Source organism: Typopeltis vanoorti, chromosome 1 (genome assembly GCF_054136105.1).
Source record: "Typopeltis vanoorti isolate ZY-2024b chromosome 1, IOZ_Tvanoo_1.0, whole genome shotgun sequence".
NCBI lineage: Eukaryota > Metazoa > Arthropoda > Arachnida > Uropygi > Thelyphonidae > Typopeltis > Typopeltis vanoorti.
The window spans coordinates 22147310-22174045 of NC_143549.1; the positions used below are offsets into that span (position 1 = coordinate 22147310).

The 26736-nt window shown below is 34.6% G+C and overlaps 1 protein-coding gene across 1 annotated transcript in view; it reads right to left on the reverse strand.

Annotated features, from left to right (window-relative positions):
• LOC150109826 (RNA helicase Mov10l1-like) overlaps positions 1 to 26736 on the reverse strand; it is a 422682-nt gene that overhangs the window by 378705 nt on the left and 17241 nt on the right. The window contains exon 3 of the mRNA XM_090414598.1: positions 17529 to 17620. Within this exon, the coding sequence (XP_090270724.1) occupies positions 17529 to 17620 (92 nt within the window). The remainder of the gene's footprint in view (positions 1 to 17528; positions 17621 to 26736) is intronic.

The following is a 26736-nucleotide window of genomic DNA, read 5'->3' on the forward strand; positions in this document are numbered from 1 at the left end:
AGTGAAGGAAAAGGAGAAAGCATATCAAAAGTTCCTGGCAAATAAAACAGCTTGTGCTCTTAGAGAATACAGACACAAATGTAAGAAAGCTAAACACTGTGTAAAACTAGTTAAACAAAAGTCATGGGAGGACTTTGGCAAGAACATAGAAAATAAATATCAAGAAGGTGGCAAATTCTGGAAGTTGTTGAAGAAGCTTAGAAATGGAGGGAAGAGTGCTGTAAAAGGAGTTAGAGATGATAAAGGTGACATGAAAATGGAAGGAAAAAAGATATCCTTGAAGTATGGAGTAATTACTTCGAAAAATTGCTAAATGAAACAAGCAATGATAGCACAGTGGTAAAAAACACTCAACAGGCATGCAGTCAGGAATACATATCCATACTTGAAGTAGAAAAGGCCATCAAAGGCTTGAAATGTGGAAAGGCAGCAGGAGTAGATGATATTCAACCAGAAATGCTGAAGTATGGTGGTATAAAAGTCTTACAGTGGCAGCACTGCATAGTTCAGAAGGTTTGGACAGAGGGACGAATTCCCGATGATTGGAGTAGAGCTCTTATAGAACCCATATATAAAAAGGGAAATAAAACTGAATGTGAGAATTACAGAGGTATTTCCATCCTGATAAGATTTATACAAGTATACTTGAAAAACGGTCAAGAAGAATTGTCGTAGAAAAGCTTGGTGAGGAATAAGCTGGATTCAAGCCAAATAGAGGCTGTCAGGATCAAATCTTCACTTTACGACAAATAGTTGAGAAAGCATGGGAATATAACAGAGATCTGTATTTAAGTTTTGTCGATCTAGAAAAGGCATATGACAAGGTACCAAGAGAGAAGCTATTCAATACGCTACAGTTATATGGTGTCAATGGGGCATTATATCAAGCAATACTTAAGTCTTTATTTGAGTTGTGAGTCAGCAGTTAGAATTGAAGGAAATACAGGAATATGGTTTAATGTTAAATCTGGTGTGAGACAAGGATGTACATTATCCCCTCTGTTATTCATTATCTATATGGATCATTTTAGAAGCAAAATAGCATTAAACATGATATCAAAATTGGAGATGTTAATGTCAACTTTATGCCGATGATGTTATACTTCTAAATAAATCTGCTACAAGTCTGCAAGATTCCCTGACTAAATTGAATAACTATTGTAAAAGATATGGCATGAAGGTCAGCAATAAAAAGACAAAGACAATGAAAATAGGCAAAATTGTTGAAAATGTCAACTGCAGTGTGAACAGAGAATCTGTGGAACAAGTCAAACATTTCAGCTACTTAGGCACGATTTTTAGTGAAGATGGTCAATTAAATATGGAAATAGACAACAGAATCAACAAAGCTGGTATGGTAGGAAGTCAATTGAATAAATTCATATGGAATAAGAGAGAATTAGTTGGAACACTAAATTAGCTATATACAAGACTGTGTTCAAACCAGTTTTAACTTATGGATCTGAGAACTGGGTCAGAAGTAAAACACTTAACCAATGACTAGAAACTGCAGATATGAGAGTCCTGAGAAAGATTAGAGACGTGAACAGATGGCATCAATGGCAATATCATATTAAAAACAAGGATATTAGGAAAGAACTTGACATTGTCAGCATCCAGGAATGTGTTAGCAGAGCTAATCTCAGGTGGTATGGTCATTTAAACAGAATGGGAGAGAAAAGATTAGCAAAGCAAGTGTTCTCTGCCAGGTTGGCAGGAAAAAGACCCAGAGGAAGACCAAGATATAATAGGTGGATTGATATCATAAAAAGTGCCTTAGAAGATAAAAATATAAGATCTGATAATGTTGGAGTTTGACAAGTAACAGACTGATTATGAGGAAAATTGTACAGGAAGTTAGTAATGATGCAAATTTTTCATGTAGTACTATCATATCCTGTACACTTCTTGAAGGTACATGGCAGGAATTTTGATGATGATGATGAGCTCTGATAGTACCCATCTATAAAAAAAAGAAATAAAACTGAATGTGAGAATTACAGAAGTATTTCCATAATGAGTGTTCCTGTTAAAATTTATGAAAGTATACTTGAGAAATTGCTAAGAACAATTATGGAAGGGAAGTTTCTGGCCAAATAGAGGCTGTTAGAATCAGATTTTCACTTTGTTAAGAAATCCTGGGAATATAACAAGGATTTGTATTTAAGTTTTGTTGAACTGGTAAAGGCATATGACAAGGTGCCATGAAGAAAGCTCTTCAAAATGCTACAATTATATGGTGTAAATGGGACATTATAACAAGCAATACATAGTCTCTATTTAAGTTGTAAATCAGCATATAATAAATTTAGTTTAATTAAATCAGCAGTTAGATTGAAAGTGGTACATGAAGATTATTTGAGGTAAAATCATGTTTGCAACAAGGGTACATACACATTATCTCCGCTATTATTCATTATCTATATGCATCACATTATGAAGGAATGCGATATGAAATCTGATATATGTAAATTGGTGATGCTAATCTTAGCTCTTTACTTTATACAGATGATGAAGTCTGCACAATCCTTGGCTACACTTAATAACTGCCAATAAATTTGGTATGAAAATCAGCAATAAAAGGACAAAGATAATGAAAATAGGCACAAACATTGAAAACATCAACTGTATCCTGAATGGCAAACCTATAGAAGCAAATAAAACATTCAGCTATTTAGGCACAATTTTAGTGAAAATGGTAAATAAAATATGGAAACAGGCAACAGATTTAGTAATGATGTTTTGGTAGAAAGTCAGGTTAATAAATTTATATGTAATAAGAAAGAAATTAGCCAAAACATTTATATGGAATAAGAAAGAAATTAGTCAAAACACTAAATTAGCTGTATGGTGTTTAAGCTGGTGTTTAAACCAATTTTAACTTATGGTTCTGAGAGCTGGGTTAGAAATAAAATGCTTGATCAAAGATTGGAGACCACTGAGATGAGAGTTCATAGAAAGATTAGTAGAGTTGAACAGATGGCATCAATGGCAGTATCACATTAAAAATAAGGATATTAGGAAAGAATATGACATTGTTAATTCAGGAATGTGTTGGGGAGCTAATCTCAGGCGATATGGTCTCTTAAACAGAATGGGAGAGCAAAGATTAGTAAACCAAGTGTTCTTTGCCAGGCTGGTGGGGAAAAGACCCAGAGGATGACTAAGATGTAGATGGACTGATACAATAAAAAGTGCCTTTGTGAGTGTGAATCTGCTATATTTAAGGATTCCCATGGTGTGTGCCCAAGACATTAGTTTTTGGATACACTCAGGATATCATCTGCATATTTGATGTGGTTGATGTTCCTTCCATTTATATTTATCTGTGGTTCATTGGAGATTTCTTTGCATATTTCTTCTAGGAAATATGTTGAATAAGTGCAGTGAGAGTGGGCACCCACGAATGACTCCATTTTTCTATCTTAAATTCTTCTGTGCTTATATTATTAAATTTGATGAGTGCTTTTGTGTCTCTGTAAAAGTTTGAAATGAAGGTCAACAATTCGGAATCTATTGATTTAAAGTTTAGGATGTTAATCAGTTTGTCTCTATGGAATCAAAGGCTTGTTTAAAGTCAATGAAGTTGCATTACAGTGATAGATTGTGTTCCCAGCACATTTCTGCTATAGCAATTAGTGTGAAGATTTGATCAATTGTAAATCTTGTGGGGTATCTGAAACCAGCTTGTTCCTCCTTGACGATTTCTTCCATTAATTTGTGCATGTGGTTTTGTATAATTCGAACGAATATCTTATAGCTACTCATGACTTATTTTTCACAGTATTAACAACACCACAAACACTTTTATTAACAAAGATGTTTTATTAACGCTTATATTTCGCTGATTTTCAACTCAGCATCATCAGAGCACAACACAGATGTAAACGTGACAGTGGGTGAGTGAAACAATATAATTGCAAAAGACAAAAGATCTAAAGTCCTATTTTTGGCGCCCTCTAACGAAAAAAAAAAAAAAAAACTCGCAGTTATCCAGGAGTTTTTCTTAGGATAACCATCTTCCAAATTTTTGGCAAATTAATGCAAACATATTTGTTAAGGTTGGGAGAATTCTTCAAAGCCATTGCTGACTCAAAAAATAATCTTTCAGATCTATAACGACTCCTAAATAGCACATTGGTTTTCCTCCATCTAATTCTGTGTGAAGGGGTGTCCAAAGCGTGGTCTGCCAGTCCCGACTTGCCATAGTAATAGTAGCGGATGTATCTTTCATGTTCTTCCAGGTGGATGATCACTGATCTTCCTGTTTGCCCATAATAGGCCAAGTCACAGTCACAGGGAACTTCATACACTCCCGGGTGTGCTAAAGGGTGAAGTTTATCCTTAGGAAAGCGGATCAGAGTTGCCAGCTTGACATGAGGTTTGAAGGTGGTGCGAAGGCCATGTTTTAACAATACTTTGGCTATTTTTTCCAATGTACCTCTGATATAGGGACTGTCCTACAGCACATCTCCGAAGTTGCAGCAAAAAAGTAATTCACAAAAGTAAAAAGCAAACACCTAAAGAAATTTGAGCTCCTACAACAGTGCCAACATACGAAGTCCCGACTGCAACTTCGACGAGACCACGTGGTCGTAAACCTATCGTCGAAAACACTCACTGAAGAAGCTAAGAACACTCTCACTTTAGGACATAACTTTGCCGTCGCGCCCAAACAAATTCCTAAACTCGAAATTATGATGAAAGTAGAACGGGGTATCCACGATCTTCCGCCAGCAATGGCCAATAATGTGCGACTAGACATAGCAAGTGCGACTAGACATAGCAAGACATAACAAGGCTAAGCCTCCAAAAAGCAATATGCCACATAAGCAAATAACTGCCCTAAAAAAGTTATATAATAATAAAAATATTATTATTACAAAAGCCGATAAAGGAAATGCAACAGTTGTCATGAATAAAGAAGAGTATAACAGAAAAATGCAAGATCTCATATGTGACAGTTCCACATATCAAATTATACATCGAGACCCTACAATGTCTCAAAAGAAAAAAGTCCGAAAATTACTGAAAAAAGTGACATCATGGCCCAAAGAAATCATCAGGAAAATAAAACCAATTCATGTTAAAATACCCCACATTTATGGATTACCAAAAATCCACAAAACTAATATTCCCCTACGCCCCATAGTTGATAGCATACAGTCCCACATATAAACTGGCCTGGCATTTAGCTAAGTCGCTTGCCCCTCTTACTGGCAACTCATCTACTTTTGTAAAAAATTCAATCCATTTCAAAACACTGGTTAAAAATCTAATCCTAAAAAATTCAGACATAATGGTTAGTTTCGATGTCACCTCCTTATTTACCAATGTACCACTTATAGACACTCTTGATTTAATCAAGTCTAAATTTCCCCAGATATTTTTGAATTATTTCAATTTACCATGAATGCAGGTTACTTTACATGGGGGGGGGGGGGAATTCTACAAACAGATTAATGGTACTGCTATGGGTTCCCCCCTCTCTCCCCCGTTAGCAAATTTTTACATGGAACACTTTGAAAACAAAGTACTTACCACAGCTACATGCAAGCCATAAGTGTGGTTGCACTATACAGATGATGTGTTTGCCATCTGGCCCCATGGACAAGACACTTTGGATGCTTTTGTCACCTACCTAAACAGCCAACACCCCAAAATTCACTTCACAGTAGAAAAAGAATCAAAAAACTGTTTACCATTTCTTGACACATTAGTCACCCGCCTTTCAGATGGATCACTATCTTTTTCTATTTACAGAAAGCCTACACACACAGAAGATACCTACATAAACAATCACATCATCATCCAGTCCAACAGTACGGCATTTTAAAAACACTTACACACAGAGCCAGAACTATTTGTTCTAACGATACAGCCCTGACCACTGAACTCCAGTACCTGCGCCATACGTTCTTAGCCAATGGCTACAATCCCTACAAAATAGATAAAATACTACATAGGCCCATTACTCTGCCCTCCCCTAATACACAAGAATACAACATGACCATTTCTATTCCTATATCAGAGGTACATCGGAAAAAAAAAGCCAAAGTATTGTTAAAACATGGCCTTCGCACCACCTTCAAACCTCATGTCAAGCTGGCAACTCTGATCCACTCACCTAAGGATAAACTTCACCCTTTAGCACACCCAGGAGTGTATGAAGTTCCATGTGACTGTGACTTGGCCTATTATGGGCAAACAGGAAGATCAGTGAACATCCGCCTGGAAGAACATGAAAAATACATTCGCTACTATTACTATGGCAAGTCGGAACTGGCAGACCACGCTTTGGACACCCCTTCACACAGAATTAGATGGAGGAAAACCAATGTGCTATTTAGGAGTCGTTATAGATCTGAAAGATTATTTTTTGAGTCAGCAATGGCTTTGAAGAATTCTCCCAACCTTAACAAATATGGGTGCATTAATTTGCCAAAAATTTGGGAGACAGTTATCCTAAGAAAAACTCCTGGATAACTGCGGGTTTTTTTTTTTTTTTTTCATTAGAGGGTGCCAAAAATAGGACTTTAGATCTTTTGTCTTTTGCAATTATATTGTTTCACTCACCCACTGTTGTGTTGTGCTCTGATGATGCTGATTTGAAAATCAGAGAAATATACGCGTTAATAAAACATCTTTGTTAATAAAAGCGTTTGTGGTGTTGTTAATACCGTGAAAAATAAGTCCTGAATAACCATCAACACCTAAGCTTACCTGTTAAATCTTATAGCTACGATTAAAAGGGTGATAGGGCAATAGTTTTCACATTTTTGTTTATCATCTTTTTTTTATGGATGGGTAAACCCAGTTTTCTGATCCTTAGATATTTCTCCTTGGTTAAAAAGTTTCAATAAATATTTTATGGTTTCCTGGCCTCTGTGTTTCCAGAGTTCAGTAGGAATTTGGTCAATTCCAGGAGGTTTTGGATGTTTTCATTTGGTTTATTTCTTTAAGTAGCTTATTCTTTTAGGATAGTAGGCATGCTTTCTTTTTCTTTGCTATTTGATGAATCCCATGTTTCGTTTCTTTCTTTGGAATAGTGTTTGGTAGTATTCTTTCCATATTTTTTGTATATCTTGGATTGTGCCAGTTTCCATATTATTAGAATCTTTCATTTTTAAAGTGATGTTATTATATTCTTTGGTTAGATCGTTTATTATTTTGTAACCAGTTTGAGTGTCATGTTTTTATTTGATTTCTCACATTGTTTTACTTTTTATTCTAACCACGATTCCTTTGCTGCTTTGCACGTTCTATCGATTTTATTTTTTAGCTTTTTTATAGTGTTGTAGGTGTAGGTTTCTGTGGTTTAGCAGTTCATAAGAAAGATTCTGGTAATTGAACCACATGTTTATTAGATAAATAACAATAAAAAACAAATCAAACAAGTTTTGTAAGTCGTTTGCCTTACATCTTTGGGGGTCAAAGATAACTAAAAGTTTAAACACAAGAAATGAAAAATTAATCAAAATAGTTCATTCTATGCAGTTGTGGCTGTCTAACTGTTCATTAAATTAAACATCCGAATGCAGATTCAGTGCAATACTAAGTTTGAAACAATGCTGGATGCTGTCATGTTCTGTTGTTCACGTTCACATTGTCCGAGAACTGACTTGGGTATATTTTTTATCAATGCTGACCAAACTTGGTATAGAATTAGGCCCTGGTTTTTGTTGCATTGCATTAGAATTCTAAGCATGTTTGCAGCTTCTTTAAATTTCCTTATGTAACAATTTTTTCAATGTAAGACATGTTTGTTTTTTGCCAGAGTACATTGTGGTCGGTGGAAGCTGTATGGTATGTTAGGCCTGATTTGTGTTCTCTTCCTTTTTGCAGGTCTTTTTGGTGTTCGTTCATGCGAATTTCCTCTGATCTTTCCGTCTGGCCTATGTAACAGATGCCACAGGAACAATGAATTTTATAAACACCTCTTTTTTTTAACCATGCTACCGGCCAAGACGTCAAGGTTATCATGATTGCGAAGTGCATATTAAAATTGTAATACCATTGATATTACATTGAAATATATGATGGATACGAAGCATATGAGGATGTGTATTTGATCCATAATGGCCGGTAAGGTGGTTAAAGGATGATATGGAGGTTTTGGGGGATGTAGAAATCTTGAAATTTTTTCCAGCAGTAGAAAAGCAACTTTGATGTTATGTTTGTTTAGTGATTTGGCCATTTTGTCTGTAACATTCTTGATGTATGGAAGCGTGATTGCATTCTTGAAATCTTGTTTCTGTGAGATGCTTGTAGGAGGTGTGCTGAGGATTTTTTTTGATTGTCTTAGGTTCATAACCATTTTTTTTGAGGATCAGTGTTAAATATTGAAATTCTTCATTTCAATATAATCGTTTTTATAGTGCTGTGTTTGGTTTCTTCAGGATTATTCTGATTTAATGTGTTTTTTAGCCTCTCTTTTTTCTTCTTCTAGAAGTTTTAAGATTTCAGGGGTGATCCAATTGTTATTTGGTTTGATGGTTATTTACATGTTCTATGTTTATTTTGCTTATATCTATTAGGTTGCTCTTTGGAATGTTATTTTTGAATTTTAATTTAATCTTTGCTGAGAGGGCATCATGGTCAGTGTCAAAATCAGGCTTTTTTAGGGCTTTGACATTCTGGACCGAAGCTTTCCATATGTTTCTTATTAAAATGTAGTCGATATGATTTTTGGTAACTCTATTCGGTGATGTCCAAGTATATTTATGGGAAGGCATGTGATGGAATTGGGTGTTGGAAATGAATAGATTATTTTGTTTGCAGAATTCAAGTAATTTTTCTCCTCTGTTATTTCTCTCATTTGTCATTTCCCCCTTCATATCTGGTGAGTATTTCCCTATTTTGGAGTTGAAATCCCCCATGACTATTAAGATATCTTTTTTATTAGTTTAGTTTATGAGGTCTTGTAGTTTGTGATAGAAGACTTCTATTTCTTTATCATCATGTGATCAAGTACAGTCATCCCTCGACTTACGTATGTTCGAGTTACGTCCTTTCGAAGATATGTCGCAATCCCATAATGGAATAAATAACATTTTCAGCTATACTTTCAAACATGCAAGCAAGCGTAAGGTAAAGCATGCACAGTGGCAACAGTATTTTCAGCAGCAACCCCCCTCGGCAGTCAGCACTTCTCTTCAACATTTCCTCTATTCATTTTGTGTTTGAGAAATGGGTTATTTGTATATTTATCGTTAAATATTTTGCGATATTTTGTGCAACATGGCCCCCTACACGCACAATCAAAAAACCTAGTAAAGAATCAGAGAAAAAGAGGTAAGCAATTGATCTTGAAACGAAATTTCATGTTATAAAGCAACATGAAGCTGGTAAGCCCGTCAATGTAATCGCACATGACTTTGGATGGTCTCATTCCACAGTAACAACCATTTTGAAAAAATAAGGATAAAATCGTAGAATCTGGGAAAGGATCTGCTTCCATTAAATCGACGAGAGTGACGAAGCAAAGACAAGGTCCTATTGGTGACATGGAATAGCTACTTGCATCATGGATAGAGGACCTGAACCAAAAGCACATATCCCTTAACACTGTGATAATAACAGCTAAGGCACTAAGTCTCTTCAACATGTTGAAGGAGAAACAGAACCTGATAATGACTACGAATTCAATGCTTCTTCCGGTTGGTTCATGAAATTCAAGCAGCATTTTGACCTGCATAATGGGAAAATATATTGGAATCTGCAAGTGGAAGGCTGCCAAGGAGTTTGTGGAAAAATTGGATAAAATTATTATGGATGAAAATTATTTGCCCCAGCCATCCTTGTTTCAGAAAAAAAATGCTCAAGCAGACATTCATCCACAAAAAAGCTAAAATCTATACCTAATTTTAAAGCTCTTAATGTCTTTATTATGATTCTGTTATGGGTAATGTGGCTGGATATATAAATAATGTCGGAGCAATAACAATAAGTTATTGCTCCGACATTATTGCTCCGAAGTTATCGTCGTAGATGACTCAAAAATTGCTTGAGGATGCCTTAATCAACTGTTATGTGAGTGAAATAAAAAGCTACTGTGTGAGCATAAAAAGAAAATGAAGAATTTAAAATTTTATTGATTCTAGATAATGCTCCAGGTCATCCATCTTATAGCGGTGATCTTCACCAAGTTCAAGGTCATGTTTCTCCCTCAAAACATTACTTCATTGATTCACCTGATGGATTAGGGAGTTCTTGCAGGGCTTAAGGCTTATTATCTACAAAGAACTTTTTCATCAGCCATTTCTGCTACTGAAGGAAATGACCATTCTCTGTTACTGAAGGAAATGGTCATCAATGGACTCTCATGTAATTCTGGAAATCATTCAACAATGTACGAGTGGCCTATGGGAAAAAACATTAAAGACATTAAAAACACAAAGACATTTGTGCATGATTTTGGAAGTTTGTAATAGTGAGCCTAGCAAACAATCTGAATCTCGAAGTGAATGATGATGACATAATTCAACTCATAGAAAGTTCCACCCCGAACAGTTGACCAACGAAGGATTGGTCGAACTGGAGGAACAACTGTTGCAGAAGAGGAAAAATGAGAAAAGGAAGAGGGAAAAGAGAAACAGGAAGAGGTAGTTAAACAATTTACAGTGAAGGATCTTTCAGAAATGTTCTTTGCAGTTAGCGATGTTCTCAAAATGGCTGAAGACATGGATCCCAATGTTGAATGCTACTTAATAATAGAAACAAAAGTATATAATGCATTTGCTTGCTATGAATAAATTTATGATGAAAAGAAGAAGAGGAATAAGCAAAGCACATTGGACATTTTCATCATAAAAACAAAGGCTACACACCAGAAAAGCGACAGCTTGATTGTTCACACAGGGAAGGTAATGAAGATGTGATTGTGGAGGAAGATTTGGATGATTATTCTCCTGTTTTATAGTGGCACTAACACAGAGTACAGTTTTATAATAAGGTTTAAAAATTAAAATGACAGTATACTTATTACGATTAAGTCCCTAACCCCTATAACTTCGTTGATTTAATGTATCAACTTACATCCTGCCAGATGGATCGGAACCGGACGTAAGTCGAGGGATGACTGTATATTTATGGGAAGGCATGTGATAGAATTGGGTGTTGGAAATGAATAGATTATTTTGTTTGCAGAATTCAAACAATTTTTCTCCTCTATTATTTCTCTCATCTGTTATTTCCCCCTTCATATCTGGTGAGTATTTTCCCTATTTTGGAGTTAAAATCTCCCATGACTATTAAGATATCTTTTTTATTAGTTTATTTTATGAGGTCTTGAGTTTGTGATAGAAGATATATATTTCTTTATCATCATGTGAATGGCCTGGTGCATAGATCTGGATTATTTTTATTATATATATCCCATCTTCCTTAGCTTTCATTCTAATCGAGTTCCTATTCCCATCCCATATTCTTCAGTTTCAACAGACTTCATGTGATATCTTGTTAGATGCTTTAGCAAAGTCTAACAATATCCCTTCCTTTTATCCAACTCAGCCAAACATTAAAAAATATTAGCTGAAGCATGATTTCCCTTCAGTAAATCCATGCTGTTCTTGAAGTACATATTGTTTGTCCACCAGTTTCTGTATGAGAGTTCTTACCATATTCTTTAAAATCTTCATCACTATTCTAGAGATACTGATAAGTTTATTAAATTAAAGTTGCCAAGAAATAATATTCTTGTTTAATCCTTTATCCAAGCATAAGCAATCAAGTCTTGTGCATGAAGTATCTTCATGACTAGACCACTTGTATAGACATGCTAATGATTTCACATTAATTGCCACAGTATCCCATAATATTATGGTATACAAAACACTCAACCTTTAGGGTGTGTATAATGTTATGCATTATGGGAAGGGCTACTATCCAGACCAGTATTCGCCTTTATCGAAGTCTTTATCGAAGTGGGAGCCAGAACTAAAGGAGATACCACAGTTGAAGTAATGCAGGTCATACACTTCTAATATAAAAACGGTGAAAAGGTTTAGCACCTTATTAAAATACTCCGGATGGTAGTTGTGGAAAGTATATACATGTAGTCTAGGCAAGATGATATATTTACAAGGCATATTGAAAAGGCAGATTCTCTTACTTTGATTACTGAAGAACACATTAAGAAGAGACAAGAAAGTTATCATTCCTCTTTTTAAGGTCTTGATCCAACAACATCTGGATTACTTTGCTGAGGTCTGGTCACTTGAGTTTCTTAGGAATGAGGAAATGGCAGAAAGATACAGAAGTGAGGGGTCAGGAATGCACCACAATTCAATACATTGTGGAGCTTGCAGGCTGCAGAAACTGGTTAACATGTAGAAAAGGGGAGATACAATAGAAATATATAAGTTACTAAAAATACTTCAGAAGGGTTTAAACAAGCTTTATAGGCTAATTGATGAAGAGAAAATTTTTCAGCTCTTGGCCTAAATGGTGCATGGCAAGAAGTTGGAAGGGGGGGGAGTGTTATTCCTGGAAATTGAGTAAGAGGTTTTTTTTTTTCCTTTTTTATGAATATATATTAGCCCCGCACATGAGAGGTCCCAAGACCTATGACACAACAGTGATATGTGTGGGTATGTAAGAGATTAAAATGAAATAGCTGCTATAAAAAAGTTGTATAAGAATAAAATATTGTTATTACAAAAGCTGATAAGGGAAATGCAACAGTTATCATGGATTCAAGAGGTTTATAACAAAAAAATGTAAGATCTCCTATGTTCTATGTACCAAATTATAAATTGAGACCCCAGTATGTCTCAAAGGAAATCATCAAAAAAATAAAACTGGTTTATGTTAAACCGGTTTTTAGGGATTACCAAAAATCCACAAATCTAATATCCTCCTACACCCTATAATTGATAGCATAGATAGTCCCACTTATAAACTTACCCAACAGTTAGCAAAGTCTCTTGCCCCCTTACTGGCAACTCCTCTACTTTTGTAAAAAATTCAGTCCAATTCAAATTACTAGTTAAAAATCCTATTCTTAAAAATTCAGATGTAATGATTACTTTTGATGTCACCTCTTTCTTTACCAATATATCACTAATAGACATTCTTGATTTGATCATCTAAATATCCCCCTGATATCTTTTAATTATTCAAATTTACTATGTATGCAGGTTAGTTTACATCGAGAGGAAAAATCTACAAACAGATTAATGATTGCTATGGGTTCCCCCCTCCTCCCCCTTTCACAAACTTTTACATGGAACACTTTAAAAACAAAATACTTAGAACAGCTATATAGAAGAGCCCCTAGTGTAGTTGTGCTAAGTTGATGATGTGTTTGCCGTTTGCTCCCATGGACAAAACACTTCGGATGTGTTTGTCACTTGCACAGCCAATGTCCCAAAAACCAATTCACAGTAGAAAAAGAATCTAATAACTGTTTACCTTTTCTTGACACATTAGTCTACTGCCTTTCAGATGGTTCACTATCTTTTTCCATTTACAGAAAGCCAACACACATAGGAGGATATCTACAAAAACAATCACATCATCATCATCGTCCCATGCAATAGTATGGCATTTTAAAAACACTTACACACAGAGCCAGAGCCATTTGTTCTGATGATACAGCTCTGTCTACAGAACTCAAATATCTGTACCATACTTTCTTGGCTAATGGCTATAATTCCTACAAAACAGTTAAAATACTACATAGACCCGTTACTCTGTCCTCCCTCTAATACACAAGAATACAACATGGCCATTTCTATTCCCTATATCAGAGGTACATCAGAAAAGATAGCCAAAGCATTGTTGAAACATGGCCTTTGCACCATATCCAAACCTCATGTTAAATTAGCAACTCTGATCTGCTCACCAAAGGATAAACTTCACCTTCTCCTTCATGACTGTGACATGACCTACTATGGACAGACAGGAAGATCTGTCTGGAAGAACATAAAAAATGCATTCGCTACCACTGTTATGGCAAGTCAAAACTGGCATGCTCTGGACTACGTTTGCTCTTTAGAATTCATTACAGATCTGAAAGATTATTTTTTGTCAACGATGGCTATGAAGAATTCTTCTAACCTGAACAAATATGGCTGCATCAATTTGCCACAAATTTTGGAGAGTGTTATCTTAAGAGCAACTCCCACATAGCTGTATTTTTTTTTTTTCCCAACATTACAGGATGCCAAAATAGGACTTCAAATCTTTTGTCCATTAGATTGCATTGTGTTCACTTACTCATTGCCATGTATATAGTGTGTTGTGCTCTGATGATGCTGATTTAAAATTCAGAGAAATATAAGCAAGTTAATAAAACATCTTTTTATAAAACAGTTCATTTGGTGTTGTTAATACTGTTAAAAATAAGTCATGAATAACCATCAACACTAAGCTAATCTGTTAGAATATCACTTCTTTTGTGGTTTTATTTTGAATCTATTTTTCATCAAATTATTGAGAATTATCAAAAAAAAAAAAAAAAATAGGAGGTAGATTTAACTCATCACTGATATAGTGAGTTCATCATTATAATGGGTATAATGATGAACTTTTGTAAGTCTCTTAGTCACTACAACCAAGTATTATATACTAACATATCCAAAATATCTAAAATTCAATAAGAGTCACAAAAGCAGAATATCTCATATGGTCACAGTAGCATTATATTAAAAAAACTAAAATATTCTGAATATATAAAAAGATATATTTTTTAAGAAAATTATGGAGACAACTATTGTGTTAGAGTAAAACTTTAGTTTAATGTAAACCAAAATTCACATTCGACCTTTATATTAAGGTCATCTTCTGGAGCATATATACTATATACAGAGAAACAAGCTGCACTACAATCTACATGCTTTGTTAAAGTTACTAACCAACCATTACAACAATTATTGGCCTGACTTCTGGTGAATTTTTTTTTTTCGCCGAGGTCAGGCCAATAATTGTTGTAACAGTTGTAATTGTTGTAACTTTAACAAACCACGTAGATTGTAGTGCAGCTTGTTTCTCTGTATATAGTATATATGCTCCAGAAGATGACCTTGATATAAAGGTCAAAATGTCGAATGTGGATTTTGGTTTACATTAAACTAAAGTTTTACTCAAACACACAGTAGCTGTCTCCATAATTCTCCAAAAGGTATTCGGATCACCATGTAAGCCTAAAAGAAAGGATATAAAAAGATGTTTGCCCGTAATATGCAGTAAATGCATTCTACATAGATAAACACAATTACATAACTTTAGTCTGTTCAAATAATTACATGAACTATTATTTTATTTTAATTAATAAAAGAACTGTTAAATCTTTGAAATTACTTCTTTTTTATTTCTTGATTTATGCTTACACGTAGATTTATGCTTCCACATTTCATCGTGCAGGCATTCAAATCCAAGGATCTTACAGAATAGGTTGGTTACTCCTTATTCCAGGTGTGTCTTATGTTTATAGATGCATGTGTTCATGGAATCAGCTTGCCTGTTCTGGAGGATGAAAAAACAGAGTTTTCGGGTAAAAAAACCCTACTTCTATATGAGATCAGTTAACTCACCTTTAGTCAAAAGAGAGAGAAAGGTTCCTCGCATCATGGATGGGAATCAAACCCAGGTCTTTCTGACCAAGGGGCAAAATGAAATAGTCTGTTCTGTCAAAGAATGTGTGGAGTTAAAAAAAAAAAAAAGATGCAAAAGCAAAAATTAAAAACAGATAATATTGTTTGTACTTTATAGTATATATTTCCAGAATGTGTCAGTCTTTATAATAGCAAAGCTTTCATAAAGGGCATCTTAATTTTATTGCTCAGTGCAAATTATCACTGAGAAAGATAATAATAAAAATTACACCAATTCTCCATTTACATGATAGATTGGTTCCAGAAAAAATGTGTAAATGAAAACCATGTAAAAAGGAATACAGTGAATATGAAAAAATAGAAGAATGGTTCCAGATGTGAAAACCCGATATGAACAATAAGTTATTTTCACACAAAACATATGAAAATCATTGAATAAACTATTTAATTTTAATGGAATATATTTTTTTATTTTAAATACTTATTTAAAGTATATATGTATGTATTTTTCTTAAAGAAAATAGAGTGACATTAATAAAACAGAATTTTGAAAAGGCCCAAATACACCAGAGCATATGGTTATTAGTAAAATTTTATTTTCCATCATTTTTTAATAGCCACATTCTTTTGTGTGAGACTGGAATTAAATCACCTTCCATCACTTGAAACACTTTGGCCATCCTGTTCATACTGCAATGGCAAAACGTTTTCTTCAGTAAAAGGAACTAAATTAGCACTAATTTCCATTTATTATGAAGGTTGATTTTTTTTTACCATGAACTCAGTAATTAATCGTTGAGATCCTGTTTTGACTAGATCTTTGTATAATTCTTAATATCGCACCATACATGACTTCAGTTCGAGTTTAAACTGTTCAGCTTGTTCAGTATTTGGATCATGTGTAAGAAAATAACTTTGCAATTTACTAACCATTTGAAGTCCTCCTTTAATTAATCCTGCAGTGAATGGACTCTCTTTATCATTATCATCACCACTTTTTTTTCTTTCATCAAGATTCTCAATGACAGCTTCTATTATTTCATCATCACTAACAGCCTTGTCAACCATCAATTCTTCAATATCTGCAGACAAAAAATCATCAAATCCTTCTTCCACAAAATTCATGAGTTTAAGAGATATTTACTGTTCTAGGTAATGATAATTATAATGGAAATACCCTTTTTAACAAAACTGAATTCAAACAGAAGTTTTAAAAATAAGCACCATTTGAACAGTGTTACATCAAAATATACTGTGTAAAAATATAATTACTTTTGTTTTTTAAACTGTGTTATTTCGAAATCATGTAAAAAAAAAAGCCATGTAAAAAGAGAATCAGCTGTAATTAATTAGCATATGATGATACAGCAGTCATATGAAGCCCATATGATCAAGTATGGTACCATCTTATTAAACCACAGGCATCCAAACTGCATCTAGTATACTGACATATACCAGATGGTTTGGCCAACTGCCACAATGTACAAAAATGCAAAAATTTTTGGACATAAATTATATATGCTAACTTGGGTGATTTGTCAATTTAATGGAATGAAAAACCCAATTTCTGACAGGAAAAATCCTACCCCCACTGTATGAGAGCAACTCGCTTGCCTTTAATTGGAAGTTGCGTAAGAGGAAGTTAGTAAAGGTGTGCAGACTAGATTCTTTGCTTGGAGAGTGGTGAATGAGTAGAATAGTTTGCCAGAGATAGATGTGAGTGCCCTGATGTTGAATGACTTTAAGGAAAGGTAACATAGGTATTGAGTGAATGATAGTTTGTGTTGAACTTCCACAGTCTTTTGGCTCCATGGAGATATCCTGTATAATTATAATAATAATAAAGTTCTTATAAAGATTCTTTAAGTCTTAGATATGAACTGAAGTCACTACTCTATGGAGGATTAGAAAATAAGAAAAAACATATCAGTAAATCTTTATATGTGAATACTAAAACTATTTTGAATTTACCTGTTAAACTGAAACATCACATCATAAGATTCTCCTTGATAGCTGCTATGAAATAAACTATTAAACTTAAGCAGTATGGAATCCTTTAAAACCTAAAAATACAGCAAGAAAACAGTAAGCTTTTTTTAACCCCCCCCCATTCATATAACAAGTAAAAATAATGATACCAATACAAAATGAAACAATTCTAAACTTTCTAAGATTTATTCTTATGTGATATATTGCATAACATCACAGAGGAAAACAATGGGAACAATTCTAGAGGCAAAAAAACTTTTGCACTCTCAGTTATTAAGATATTAAAAGTTATTGCATTTTTTTCCCAAGTAATAAGATAAAAGTTTCTTTAAAATAGTAACATACACTATATTAGTCAACAAAGGAAAGGTAAGGAAAGCGTTTGCAAGAATTGAGTCACCTAGCAATGGACAGAAGGGAATAGCAGAAAACAGTGAAAACTGTAACAGATACTAAACAAGCATTAGATCCATAGACAATGATGATGAAGATAATAAAAGTCCATAAAAAAAAAGTACAATAAAGACAGAAATTTCCACATATCTCTGTAACTAAGGTGAACCTGTCTCTAACTGAGACAGGTATTGCACTTTATATTTAGAAATGTAATACCAAGTAGTGATCTTTCCATTTTCCTCTGGATAATCGTCATCAACTTACTTGTCAATTTTTTAGTCAAAAGTTCAGGTTTCACTTCCATATGTCATGACCAAAAGTATACAACTATCGAATATTTTTCTCTTAAGATGGGTTGGGATGTTTCCTTTGAGTGCTTCATGGTGTTTTCCAAAGGCTATCCAACCAAGATTGAATTCTACATAAAATTTCTTCTTCATTTAGCCTCCCTCAATTGTGATCTTTTGTCCTAAGCAGGAGGTTACTTTATCAATTTCCTGGTGTTCCATTTGTGCTGGTTTTTTGGTGAAGCATTTATTATACATTATTTTTGTTTTATCTTTGTTTATATTTAACTTTCTTCTTACTTTCTGCATTCAATTCATCGATGATTTGTTGAAGTTCTGCAGAGTTTCCTAAAAGAACAATGTCATTAACAAATTGTAGGTTATTTAGTTCTTTTCCAATAACTATGATTCCTCTTTTTTTCCAATCCAGATTTTTTGTTAATTTCTTCTACTGCTGTTGTAAAGAGTTTAGGTGAAATGGTATCTCTCTGTCTAACTCCCTTTTTTATAGAAAATTTCATATTTGTTCCTGATTTTATAGACATCCAATGTTATAATATAACACTGGATATCTCATTACACTAAGGTGCTTATCTTTACGGATAAGATGTGGCATTTATTTGTTATTTATTTACATGTGGCATTTATTTGCTACAGGCTCTGCTAAGAGCCTGTAGCAAATAAATACCACATGTCAGCTGGAATTGTGGGCATTTATTAACACTGAATTGACAGCCATTTTCACATGCCCACAATTCCAGCTGACATGTGGCATTTATTTGCTACAGGCTCTGCTACCTCTCATGTAAAAGATATATATATAAATAAAATGAAAATAATAGGTTTACAATCAACCATGAGTGAGAGTCACACAAAAAATAAAACCCTCAAATGGCTCCTTCCTACTAATCCTCACTGGGATATAAGAAGTTCTTGGCTTGGCTGGCCAAGTGGTTAGCGTATCTACTCTCCAGCCAAAGGCTGCTGGTTCGAATCCCACCATGGGCATGGGTGTTTGTGAGTGTCTGTGAAAATACTAGTGGCAGTGGTCGGTGATAGATGGCGTTGGTGTAGTTGTGGTCAGTTGGTGGAGTGAGTAGTGGAGACAGTGGTTGAGCAGGCGCCCTCCCTCAATGAGCCCTTGGACTCCCCTGAGGCATCAAATAATAATAATAATAAAATTTCTGGTTTCAGTAGTGGTGACAGTGGTGTATCAGTAACAACTGCATGCCAGGAGAGCGAGATATATATATATATATATATATATATATGTAGCAAGATCAAGGTTGAGTAAGTTGATGGGTATGGTATAACTTTAGGAAATGTAGTAGATTTGCAGAATCGTATCGAGTAAGTAAATATCAAGTGAGAGAAGACTGCGTGGAGAGAGAAAAGCAGGGGGGAGGGGTTAGTGCTGAGAAGTGGAAGATATGAAAAAATAAGTTTAGAAACATAAAGGGAGAGGCCAGAAGGACTTGGAAAGCTTATGACATGAGGCAAACAAGAGCAGGAGTGAGAGAGAGTTAAGTTAAAGAGAGAGTTAAGGAAAGTGTTTGCATGAATTGAGTCACCTAGCAATGGACAGAAGGGAATAGCAGAAAACAGTGAAAACTATAGCAGATACTAAACAAGCATTAGATCCATAGACAATGATGATGAAGATTTCCTGACCTCTTCTGATAGGGATATCAGAAGAGGGCAGGAAAGAGAGAAAAAGAGAGAGAGGGAGGAACTCAGATGAGCAAGTAATGAATGGATAAAAGGCATCATATATACAGATTCAATGAGTTATGAAATGCAAAACTGAATGTTAAAGGCATGCCTGCCTGCCTGCCTGCCTGCCTGAAGGAAATGACAGGGAGTAAAACTAAGATAAATTCTGGTTAGAAAGGCTTATACTTTTGCTATTCATAACTATTATTTTCAAGAAATTACAATGCATACTAAATATTAATTATAATAACTTTAATTAATACTTCCTATATTTTGGCAACATTACATTGCATCGTCATCATCACCAGGGATCAAAAAACGATATGTGCATGCAAGCACTAACAATGGGTAAATGAGGCTGAAGAAAGGCAACTAAAGTCAGGCCTAGCCTAAATGGTCCTAGTGGGCTAAACTATGGGTCATTTAGTCTTCGCCATTGGGCTAAAGATCTGTGTGCTTTCCAAATTGGGGACAGTTTCATGCACCCAAATTTGTTGAGGTTTGGAAAGTTTCTCAGGGCTGAGGCAGATTACAGGAATAGCCTCTCATATTTATATTTGCAATGGTATAAAAGAGTGGGCTTCTTCCAGTATATCCTGTGGCAAGTGTCCAAAGAATGGTCAATAAGTCCAGAGTTTCTATCCTAGTAGAAACATATGTAGTCCATGTGTTCAGAAATTCTGATATTGGCTGTCCTGTCTGTTTAGCCATAGTAGGACAGTTTGCAAATGCAAGCGATCTGGTAGGTCTAGGGAATGTGGCTGGTTTATTTTAATTTTTTTTCTTAATTAATTTTTTGAATGTGTCCCAGATATATGGAATTATGATAGATTTTGTATAATCTCTACTCTGAAGGGATGGGAGGAGGAAGAAGGTTGCAGTTACAGGGATTTAATATTGTGTGGGAAATGCAGCTATTGGCTAATAAAATGTTGAGAATGTGGTAAAGTTCAGTAGTTAGGGCAATGCTATCAGAACTGATTAATTTATTAATTTTTCCTTGTTATATACAGTTTTTATAATACCGTATTGTTGGGAGGAGAGCAGGATTGTGTGGTTAATGGATGTATCTACCAGTATCCAAATCTCAACAAATTTGGTTGCATGAAACTGCCCCAAATTTAGGAAGTGCTCATCCTCAGATCTTCAGCACAATAGCTAAGATCATCCAATTTAGCATGCTAGGGTATGCCATTTGGGACTTGAGGCTCAATTTTGGTTGCTTTTCTTTAGCCTTATTTACCCAGTGTTAGTGCCTGTGTGCACATATCATTACTTTGTGATCCCTGATGATGGCAATGTAACACTGCTGAAATATAGAAAGTATTAATTAAAGTTATTATAATCAATATTTAGTATGCATTGTAATTTCCTGAAAAATAACAGTTATAACTAAGATAATTACAGGAGTGAATACATGGATGAGATGTCGGTGATGTAGGTATGATAACTTGGAGAGAACATGAATCAAGTGGTGAAAGGTCCAAGGTTAACATAAGAGTGTGCAGCAGAAGAGTGTGAGTGAGTGGGATTGCAATGAACTTATTACCCAGATATAATAATGCACAGTTGAGAAAAAGAGCCGTAATATTGAATGAACATGAATGATAAGATAGAAAAAATGTATTGTTGAAAGACATGCATGAATTATGTGGATGCCTAGAGTGCACTGATAATAGAAAAGAAATATATATGGGAGATGGGTGTCATTTGAACATGGAAGGATACAAGCATCTGGAGAGATGAATGTTTTCTAGGTAAGAGAGAGAATATTAGGGTAGGAAAAGTTTCCCAGAAGAAAGGCAGCATGAAGAGTTTCTCATAAAGACATAGAGAGTCAAATGGAGTATGAGAGAAATAACATTATGTATAGTAATAACCCACTGATGCATCTCAATACAATTGCCAGCTATATCAGGAAAAAAGGGAATGAACTAATGGCATTAATATCCTCAGCATATCCTAAGATTCTTGGGATCACTGAAACATGCTTGACAGAAGAAGATCTAACAGGAATAGAAGCAGAATGATATAATATATTGTACTTTGGCAGAAAGAGGAAGGGTAAACAGGAGTGGTGGTTTATTACTTAGGATAAATGATGAGTTGTGTCCTCTCAGAGCAAAGAATTTGGGAAGAAATGGTAGTAATGGTTTTGAGAGCACATGATGTGAGATAGAGGTGTGCAATACAGGATATTTAGTGGAATGTTGCTATAAGCTGAGGAACAGCAGGAGATATTTAGGTAATAAAGTTGCAAGTGTAAATTGAGTGATCATTATCAAAGATTTTAGCTGCAGCAATATAAACTAGGACGAGGAAGTAGCTTAAGGTAGTAACAGAAAGGAATTTCAGGAATTCTTCAGGAACAAATGTCTTGGACAACATTAAGTAGAAAAGAACACAAGCTTTAAGAGTTTTAACACTTTTAGCATAATAAAGTTTACTAGGCACATGTATTCACAAGCATATAATAATTTTATTACTGTAAATATTTCAAATACATTCTAAATGGTTATCATCAGTGTATCAATATAATCACAAGGTGAAGTTAAAACAAAGAATATTAATCACAATTATAGAGTTGAGCCACATTCCGAAATGTTACCTAGCAGGTGGTTACAATAAAATAAGATTACAATTAAAGACTACATTTAAAATTAAGTGATTTGAAATAAAATCAAATATGATTTAGAAATAAATGCCATACATTATATTCTTTATATCATTATATTATTAATTTAAAATTAAATAATTAGATTTTAAAAAAATTAATCAATTAAAATATGAGAGGGGAAAACACTACTGCTTGTCATTTATAAGGATGACACTCTCCCAAATCTTGGCAATAGAGGTAGGCATTCTGATTTAAATTTGTGTCATGTGGAAGCCCTTTGGCACTTGCTTTAAACAACCACTCAAAAATAAACCACCCGCACTGATGTAAAAGATGAATACTGACCACAGGATATTGGTATCAATGCCAACCCCATGCCTGAGCAAGGCCAGATTTTTCAGATTTATTGTTGTTGATATAAGACTGGGTTCTTTAGTCATTTTTCATAAGAACATCTCAGCCCAATATTTCTAAAACCAATGGACACATGACTGTATACATAGAAGGATTCCAATGTAAGGAATGCACTCAGTTTCTTTTATTCAAATTCTTTACTGTTGTTCTCTGTTCATGCTGATGATGCCTTAACGATATGCAAGACAAAATATCTGCATCATAAATTAATTTTTACTGTGCTACACATGATTCTATAAATAAGATTTATCAAGAAATAGCATTTTTTAATGCTTGCTACATATCTTTTTCTGTCTTTTCACTGATAGACGTAGCTACCATTTGATAACAATGGTTAATGAAAATGCTTAGTGGGTTCAGTGTTCTATTTGGTATGCATATGTGCTTGGATAGTGCTGTACTAATTGTGCTATTATATACATATATATGTGTGTGTGTGTGTGTGTGTGTGTGTGTGTGTGTGTGTGTGTGTGTGTGTGTGTGAACTGTAGACTAAAATACACAAAGATTATTGAAGAAAAAATGAAAGAGTTTGAGAACAGCAACCAAACCTTGGAGATTCAGTGGCAAACTCTGAAGAAAACATTGATTGATTCTGCCAGAGTGGTATGTGGTGAGGTTATCTGCAAGGATAAAAAATTCAGAACTCCCTGGTGGACATAGGAAGTTAAAGAGGCAGTGAAGGAAAAGAAGCAAGTATATCAAAAGTTCTTGTCAAATAAGTCACCTTGTCCTCTTAGAGAATATAGAAATAAATGCAAGAATGCTAAACACTGTGTAAAACTAGCTAAACAAAAGTCATGGGAGGACTTTGGCAAGAATATAAAAAATAAATATCAAGAAGGTGGTAAGATATTCTGGAGGTTGTTGAAGAAGCTTAAAAATGGAGGAAAGAGTGCTGTAAAAGGAGTTAGAGATGATAAAAGTGGCTGGCATGAAAACAGGAGAAAAAGATATGCTTGAAGTATGGAGTAATTACTTTGAAAAACTGCTAAGTGAAACAAGCAGTGATGACAGCACAGTGGTAAAAAACACTGACCAGACATGCAGGCAGGAATACATATCCATACTTGAAGTACAAAAAGCCATCAAAGGCTTGAGATGTGGAAAGGCAGCGGGAGTAGATGATATTCGATCAGAAATGCTGAAGTGTGGAGGTATAAGAGTCTTACAGTGGCTGCACTGCATAGTCCAGAAAGCCTGGACAGCGGGATGAATTCCCGATGATTGGAGTAGAGCTCTCATAGTACCCGTATATAAAAAGGGAAATAAAACTGAATGTGAGAATTACAGAGGTATTTTCCTACTGAGTGTTCCTGGCAAGATCTATGCAAGTATACTTGAGAAACGGTTGAGAAGAATTGTGGAGGAAAAAGCTTGGTGAAGAACAAGCTGGATTCAGGCCAAACAGAGGCTGTCAGGATCAGATCTTCATTACGACAAATAGTCGAGAAAGCATGGGAATATAACAAAGATCTGTATTTAAGTTTTGTCGATTTGGAAAAGGCATATGACAAGATTCCAAGAAAGAAGCTATTCAATACGCTGCAGTTATATGGTGTCAATGGAGCATTATATCGCGCAATACTTGGTCTTTATTTGAGTTGTAAGTCAGCAGTTAGAATTGAAGGAAGTATAGGAAGATGGTTTAATGTTAAATCTGGTGTGAGACAAGGATGTACATTATCCCCTCTGTTATTCATTATCTATATGGATCACATTATGAAGGAAAGTGGTATTAAACAGGATATCAAAATTGGAGATGTTAATGTCAGCTCTTTGCTTTATGCAGATGATGTTATACTTCTAAATAAATCTGCTACAAGTCTGCAAGATTCTCTGACTAAATTGAATAACTGTTATAATAGATATGGTATGAAGGTCAGCAATAAAAAGACAAAGACAATGAAAATAGGCAGAATCATTGAAAATGTCAACTGTGTTGTGAATGGAGGACATGTGGAACAAGTAAAACATTTCTGCTACTTAGGCACGATTTTTACTGAAGATGGTAAATTAAATATAGAAATAGACAACAGAATCAGCAAAACTGGTATGGTGGAAAGTCAATTGAATAAATTCATATGGAATAAAACAGAAATTAGTAGGAACACTAAATTAGCTGTATACAAGACTGTGTTCAAACCAGTTTTAACTTATGGATCTGAGAGCTGGGTCAGAAGTAAAACACTTGACCAAAGACTAGAGACCGCAGATATGAGAGTCCTCAGAAAGATTAGAGGCATGAACAGATGGCATCAATGGCAATATCATATTAAAAACGAAGATATTAGGAAAGAACTTGACATTGTCAGCATCCAGGAGTACGTTAGCAGAGCCAATCTCAGGTGATATGGTCACTTAAACAGAATGGGCGAGGAAAGATTAGCAAAACAAGTGTTCTCTGCCAGGTTGGCAGCAAAATGACCCAGAAGAAGACCAAGATATAGGTGGATTGATACGGTACAAGGTGCCTTAGATGATAGAAATATAAGATCTGATAATGTTGGAGTCTTAACAAGTAACAGACTGATTTGGAGGAAAATTGTAGATAGGAAGTTAGTAATGATATAATTTTTTCATGTAGTACTATCATATCCTGTACACCCCTTGAGGGTACATGGCAGGAATTTGATGATGATGATGATATATATACAGTGGAACCTCAGTTGTCGAACAACTCTCATCTCGAACAAATTGGTTCCAAACATATTTTCCGAACAAAAAACGTGCCAGTTTCCGAACAGAATCTCGGTTCCTGAATAGGCAAACTAGCAACCACGTGCTCCATGGGCTGAGATTATGGAGGGAGAGCGTCAGTTACACCACAGCCTCCACTCAGTGCAAACACCTGCTGGAATTTCTGGAGAATTAATTAATTTAAGACACCTATTGTACATTGTTATTATTATTATAATAAGGTGCCTCCATGGAGTCAAAAGTCTCATCGCAGGAGACCTAACATTACATACTAACCATTATTCACCCAATACCTGTCATACTTCCCCTTAAACTCAATCACATTCTTGAATTTGCAGTGCCTTTTCTTGATTTTATTTGCATTTTGTGGGGTTTTTTTTTTTTTTTATAAATTATTATTAAATAAGCCACCATTGGGCTGAAGAAGAAGGATAGTAATAGCAGCAAAGCAAAAAGAAAAGTTGTTAGAACCACAACAGAGGTGAAAAAAGAAATCATATCAAAACATGAAAATGGCATTCATGTCTCAGATCTTGCTGTGCAGTTCAATATGGCAAAATCAACCATTTGTACAATATTCAAAAATAAAGAGGTGATCAATTTTCATCTATATTTTATCACCTATATTTTATCGTCTATATGTTTTTTGTGTTTATTCTTTTTGTGCAAGATTCTATGCATTTTCATTGTTTTTGTATACAATTGTATGCATGAAGTAAAAAAGTTATAAAGGTTTAAATAAGCAATCATGTGGGATTTGGGAACGGATTAATCCATTTTACATTAATTCTTACGGGAAAATGGTTTCAGTTTTCAAATAAATTGGTTTCCGAACAGCCTTTAGGAACGAATTATGTTCGACAATTGAAGTTCAACTGTGTATACATATATATATATATATATATATATATAATTAAAATATAACTGACTAGAACCCGAGAAAGTATAACAAAAACCTTTAATAACTCACTACTAGTTTCATCGGTGTTCCGACTTCTTCAGGTGAGTAAGAAATAACATAAGACTTATAAAAATAACAAGGTAAAAAACATAGACTTTCCAG